At 41.1% G+C, this 6,892-nt stretch overlaps 1 protein-coding gene across 1 annotated transcript; it reads left to right on the top strand.

The window, feature by feature from the left end:
- Positions 1-401: 401 nt before the first annotated feature.
- shhb (sonic hedgehog signaling molecule b) lies at positions 402-5,648 on the top strand. Its single transcript, XM_030775193.1, has 3 exons — positions 402-701; positions 3,500-3,761; positions 4,969-5,648. The coding sequence occupies exons 1-3, from the start codon at positions 402-404 to the stop codon at positions 5,646-5,648; spliced, it is 1,242 nt and encodes a 413-aa protein (XP_030631053.1).
- Positions 5,649-6,892: the final 1,244 nt, after the last annotated feature.

Raw genomic sequence — 6,892 nt, 5'->3', positions numbered from 1 at the left:
GAAATAAGATGACAGGGTTCCTGAGAGCTTGATTTGATTGTAAGTGGGATCAAATCAAAACGAGTTGCCTTGGCAAGGCTGAGCTCCCTCCCCCTGCCATAGATTGGTGCTATAATGCATGAGAGTAAAGGCTGCTTTTCCTCCTAAGCGTTTAAAGCCTGCCTCCACTCAAACTAACAATCTCGCTCTTCTCCTGTTCAACTTCGCTGCAGCAGCCAGCTCCAATGCGCTCCGTCACTACCGACCGTGAACAATCATTACTGCACCTGCCTCGGTAGGGACCACTGGATAGCATCCCTCTAGTCATAGAAAGAGCACAGACGACGGTGACTGAGCCATCGGAGAGAAAACTGAAGAAGAAGAAAAAAACTGTAGAGAACCAGTTAATGTAACGGGACGTAATGCTGCTACTAAGGAAAATTGCCCTCGTGTGCTTCGTTTGCCTATTTTTTACGTCCTGTGGATTGGCTTGCGGTCCCGGCAGAGGTTATGGGAAGCGGAGACACCCGAAGAAGCTGACGCCGTTGGCATATAAGCAATTTATACCTAACGTTGCGGAGAAGACTCTGGGTGCCAGTGGTAAATACGAGGGCAAGATCACGAGGAATTCAGAAAGATTTAAGGAACTGATCCCGAATTACAATCCTGATATTATATTTAAGGATGAGGAGAACACAAATGCTGACAGGCTCATGACCCAGGTATTGTGGACCAAAGTGCAGGGTACTTATCTAGATGCGCTTGCGCTTCCAAATGATAATTACACACACCGCCTATCAGGACAACTCAGTAGATCTGATCAAAGTTCAGATGTCCTTATTGTCTCACTATGTGGGTTATGGTCCGTGTTGCAGGGCAATATCTATTTTAAATTTGTGATATTTATTGCTAAGACATTTTTCGAGATAATTCCCCTGTTCAAAGACTTCAACTGTCTGTTTGACAGTTTGTTAGACGAACGCCCAGGTCACTTATCGGTGTTGTAAATTGAATAAATCATGTTTAAAAAGTGTAATTAGGAGAATTAATCAGTCAGCGTAACGTAGCACTATGTTTTCTGATGCGTGTAATGGTCGAGTATGCCCAATTACAGTTATTCCCATAAACTCATTGAAGCACGGCAAATATTTACATTTTGCTAACGATATTCTGAGCCTCATAGCTTCTCCATGACGCCGTGTGCCTCCGACACATAATACGGTAATAAATTTGAATAGTTTCAGACTACAACTTCACCCCCTTCAGAAAAACCACAGCCATCCCCTCCGCCCCCTCCTTCTCCTCTTAGCGCCCTTAAAGACAGCGGCACAAATTGCGTAATAAAAATCAAATGTGAACTTGAAATATGAGGAGTTGAATTTTCTGCTGCGTGATCTAATGTGCAGCATCTATGCTGGACTGGATCTCCTCTGCGTGACTTGCTTGCAGAGTCCAGTTCATAGTAAATATGGGTTAGAAGTGATCATTGTAGCTAATCATTGGCGTCTGTTATTGGACATTATAGACTCCTGGGGTGCGCGCGCGTTGTCGCGTTGTTGTTAATGGGGCCCAATTACTTGCCCAGTTGATTTCTTTAATGGCAAATCTGCAAGGGGGCGGGGGTTAGAGGTAACTGTCATCTTCAAAAATCCTATCAGGATCCCGAGTGGGAAATGAGGCGCGCGCCTGCTTCCATCCATAACTCGGGCATGAAATTACTTAGTCTGATTTCCATAACTGTGTTGTCATGACTCCAAAACGTGTCGCTCAGCGCCAGTTTAGAGCGTTTAACTTTGTCAAGTGCAAACCGCAAGACAGGTGCATAAACACAATTAGCTACCAGGGAATAACAAATGAATATTTCCGTTTTACAACACTGCGGCTGATTTGAGACAAGACTTGAATTTTCAGCTCCACTTGCTCAATTATTATCGATTGGAGTGGCTTAGAGTAGGCTACTTGTATATGATCACTGGACAGCAAGCGAATATTAGTTCTACTGCATTTGTTTAAGAAACAAAACCTCCAACGACAATGATGTTCAGGTGATGGGATGGCATAATGTTACAAATTTTTGCCTCCCGCTGTATCGTCAGAGTGTAAAGAGAACCAGAGTGTCCGTCATTCATTGTGTACCAGTTCGTAAAAGGCGGCATTAAAGCCGTTTTTTTTCTTAAACTTAATCCGCAAAGCGTTAAAACTTTGAGTTATGAAGTTTAGAAAAGTGATGACAATGACCTGGCCGTTTGTAGTCTAAAAGTAAGCTAATTCATTTCAAGTAGCCTACCACAAAGTCCCTGTTCCAACAGTACTTTTCGATTATAATTTAAGGAATTTTGTTTGACTTTTGTCAGTATTTAAGATCTTTTGACAAGGAAACGAGCGATGGTGTGTCAAAATCAGTTGTCTTTTTCTCCTAACAGACTTTAATGCAAAACATGCATGCTCGGTTGAGCGTGAAAAATAGAAAGGGGGCAGCTCTGGGACTTATTAAATTCAACTAATCTCCTTTATAGAAAAAAAAAATTAAGAGACAAACTGAGGCTTTCAAATTACTTCTTTATTTCGAAAATAAATATATAGCAGTGTACGTTAACTCCTTCCACAGTCTGGTTGTTGGAAGATTAATTCACAGTGCTCGGACAGCACGTCGGAAAACATCTGCGTGCCTGAAAGCCAGGAGTTCATAGGTGACCAGATAAAGGTCAGAGAAAGGTACTATTTAATGCGCACGAGCAGTTGTGTTAATGAGTAGTTTTGACTTCGCGCAATTTATTTGTTTTTTTGTTGGTCTGCTTGTTTATTTATTTCCTTATTTACTTATTTATGCCGGGAGAAGTCCTATTCCTTTATTTTTAATCATTTTTTTTTTACAAGCACATGTTTAACCATGGACTAGAGGAGCCGAGCTGCACCTACCCGTTCACTCCAACTGGACAGTTTGCCTCATTTGATGCTTTGACGCGTTCAGATGCTTATGAATCAATAAACTTCTGCTTTGCCCGTTAAAGCCTAAGTTCAGGCACGGTGGACTGACAGATGACAGACTTTAAAACAAGTTTGTGCGTCGTGTGTGAATATATGTGTTGTGGGGGTAGGGATATCAAGGACCATATGCATGAAAGTATATACATCACCCGCATATTCCTAAACCCTATCTTTGTTTAAGCTTGCCACCAAGAAGCAATTTCAATTATTAAGCTATTAAAGCAATCAAATGATTCATTAACTTAGGGCTCTTTTCCACCAATCATTGTTAGCCGATACAATTGTTTTGAAATATATTTTTCATTCATTCATTCATTCATTCATTCATTAAAATTAGCCTGTTGCAATCAAATTCACTTAAGATGACCCAAAACATTGGGCTGAAGGTCAGTGCAGGGAGTTGGTTGGTTAAATTTCCAAAATACGGGCCTCGTCTGTTATAGCAGTGTCTCTTTCCATGGTGCTCAATGTTAATCGTCCTAAAGAGCGTCTCTGTTTCTCTTCTCCGTTTCCCACTGTCTTTTGTATTTAGCGATGTAAGGACAAACTGAATTCTCTGGCCATTTCGGTGATGAATCAGTGGCCAGGAGTGAAACTGCGAGTCACGGAAGGCTGGGACGAGGACGGACACCATTTGGAGGAGTCTTTACACTACGAAGGACGGGCTGTAGATATAACGACCTCCGACAGAGACAAAAGCAAGTATGGAATGCTGTCAAGACTTGCTGTGGAGGCTGGATTTGACTGGGTCTATTACGAGTCAAAAGCCCACGTACATTGCTCTGTCAAAGCAGGTGAGAGCAATGACTTCATCACCCTTTAAACACAAAAGACTTGTCATACTAAGCGCTCGACCAGATTGTAATGAGTAACACTCATTCACCACGTGAGAACTTGGTTACGGCACAACTCATAAAGTTTCTAGATTGTTACATCAAGTTTGTTTTGACAAGTTCGATTCCATGCCACTGCATTAGAATCAACGCCTAGGGATGACATCGTTGAATTGTCAAACAGCAGGCCTGAGCCTTCTCAAAAGCGACTAATAGTAATTCCATCAAATATATGATGAAAATGCCTGACCACATTATGGTGATAGCCCTATTGTGAACCTATACTTAAGAAAATTAATGCAGTTCTCTGACTTTCGTAGTGTCACGCATAGTGTTATTCGCATAGCTATACTGTTTGGCCTAAAATGAAGAGCGTGAAACGCATAATCAAGTCTAACGGTTCAAGAGACCATTTCCCCTTTGCAAAACGACACGTATAGTAGATCCTAAAATGAATGATGGTGCAAACGTCTCAAGTCTGTCTGCATGAAGTGCAGCTCCAATATATGGGAGAAGTTACGAGATCCAGATCATTGTTACTAGCAGAGACATCCGTCAGGAGGGATAGCAGCTACTGTCATGGAAACCGCGGGTTTTTTTAAAATTCAAATAGCTACCTCTGAGTGCCTTTGGAGGAGGAGCATAATGGTGCAAACCGCACAAGCCTGACTCTGTTTTTTGGAGAGCAGCCTATGTGTGAGAACTAACACATGGGGATCCATGCACCTGAGCAAACATTGGGTTGAATCCGTACAAAAGTAGCCTAAACTGGCCTTTCTTCGTGACAGACTTCGTCTGCATCCGTAATTAGAATGACAAATCTAGTCTGCTCTTATTAGAATACCAAACTAGCGTTTTACAGACACAATACACCATATATTTTCCTCATGACTTCCGATTCTTTACGTAATAGCAACACATTCACTATACTGGACCAACAATAAAATGCTACATAGTCTTCACTCTGAACTTGTTTAGAGGTTAACCATAACCAAGGCTGCATCTACGACCCTTTAAATTGCGCTATATTTTTATATTAGTGAAAGTCAGTGTTAGTGGCACAATGAGGGTGCTGGTGCTGTGACTACAGGTTACTAAGTACTCAGTTGTTGCATTTTGACGATAGACTGTTTTGCTTAAAAAGGTTCTCTTTTGCTGTTCACTTTAGAAAATTCTGTGGCTGCTAAATCAGGCGGGTGCTTTCCCGGATCAAGTACAGTTCTCCTTGCAGATGGTCGGACGAAGTTTATCAAAGACCTCAAAGTGGGCGATAAGGTGCTTGCTGCTGACGACGAGGGGAACATAGCCTACAGCGACTTCATCATGTTTATGGACCAAGATCCAGATACGAGAAGACAGTTTTATGTGATTGAAACAGCAGAACCCGAGAGAAAGATTACACTCACGGCTGCGCACCTGGTCTTCGTTCGAAATGCGTCAGAGGTCTTCGGCATGACTGCAAAATTCGCCAGCAACGTAAAGCCAGGCCATGAAGTTTTCGTTTTAAATGGAAAACAAGGGAATCTGAAAACCGTCAAAGTGGAGAGGATTTCCACGGTAGAATATGCAGGTTCATATGCACCGGTTACTGCACACGGAACAATAGTAGTTGACCAAGTATTGGCCTCGTGTTATGCGGTGATTGAAGATCACAAATTGGCGCATTTGGCATTTCTTCCCACCAGGTTAAGCTACGGACTAACGACATGGTTTTTTCCAGAGAGAGATTCAAATACAACATTTCGAGAGGACGGCCTCCACTGGTACTCAAAGATGTTGTTCCATATAGGCTCTTGGGTACTGGACAGCGACATTTTCCATCCCCTGGGAATTTCGAACTTGAGTTGAGACGTTAGTGAACAGTTGTGCTGGTTCATATGAATTTATGTGACTTCAAATGCCTCTCTTTTCATTAGTCGAGCCTTACAAGTCTTCGCTGAATAATTTATTGATATTAGGATCATGTTTTTCGAGAAGTCCGGACGGATTCACGCATGATGTGATCGTTCAATGAGTATTTAGCAAAGCCAAGAGGAGTGGGAAAAGAAAGAGAAATTAAATATGTAATGGCATTGACTTTAAATGCACTGTAAATGGGCAAGTGTTATATTTTCTTGGATACAGTATGGCGCGCATAAATTATATTTTTATACTCAGATTTGTATATTAGATTTTTGAGAGATCTAAAGTATTTACGGAATCACATTTCGTTACTTGAAATAGTGTACGGTGTGAACGTGTATTATTTGTATTTAAACTTAAAATGTAAATTAACAATTTTTTTTCCACTATTCAGACATTACTGTTCTGTCACTCTGTCGCCGTTCATGTGTTCAGTATGGTAGCTGGCAACATACTTTGAGGACTTATTTCGTTTTCATTTTGTCTGGCACGTAGCTGTTACTTCACGATCACATTCCTTGTTTAAAAAAAAAAAAGTTAAATGGTATAATGGCGAGACAGAAAGTGATCAAGTGTTTTGAACGAACTACTGAACATAGAGGCTACTAAATCATTTTCTATGAATATTTTGTAATAAGGAAATAGTTTTGTAAATGTGAGCCTAAATGCAAACGTTTGAGGATGTACTACACGCGGACCTGTCATTTACACTGTCTAAAAAGAGTAGCTATTTATGTAACTGTTTTCAAACGTGATGGAACTTGTTTCAAGTTTCTTTTTTTCCAGTGAATGCTGTCATGAATGTTGATGGAGCCATGTTTTGGTTCGCCTTGGAATTCTCCTGCTGCTGATAATACACTCTATCCAATCAAAGGTCTCGGAGTTGTCTCAGTTTTATGTCTCCCCTCTGTATTCCTTTCGTAGACTACTGTATGCATACGGTGACCTGACTCGGTTGTCAAGCATAACCTGGTTTTAAAAAGTAGTTCACTTTTTAAAAGTCGTGTGGAGACGGTAAATCCCCATCCAAAGAACATGTCCTCAATCCTTCATGATTACAGAATAAATCCAAACCCTTTTCCTATATTTACAACATAACTTTTTAAAGCCAATTAGTTGAAGTGCCTTGCTGACACAGTAAGGCCACAATAAAAGTGGGCCAGTAATATCTGATACCGAAGGTGTCAATT

Source organism: Chanos chanos, chromosome 5 (genome assembly GCF_902362185.1).
Source record: "Chanos chanos chromosome 5, fChaCha1.1, whole genome shotgun sequence".
Lineage (NCBI taxonomy): Eukaryota > Metazoa > Chordata > Actinopteri > Gonorynchiformes > Chanidae > Chanos > Chanos chanos.
The sequence above is the reverse complement of the archived record's forward strand: the minus strand, read 5'-3'. Positions and strand labels throughout refer to the sequence as shown.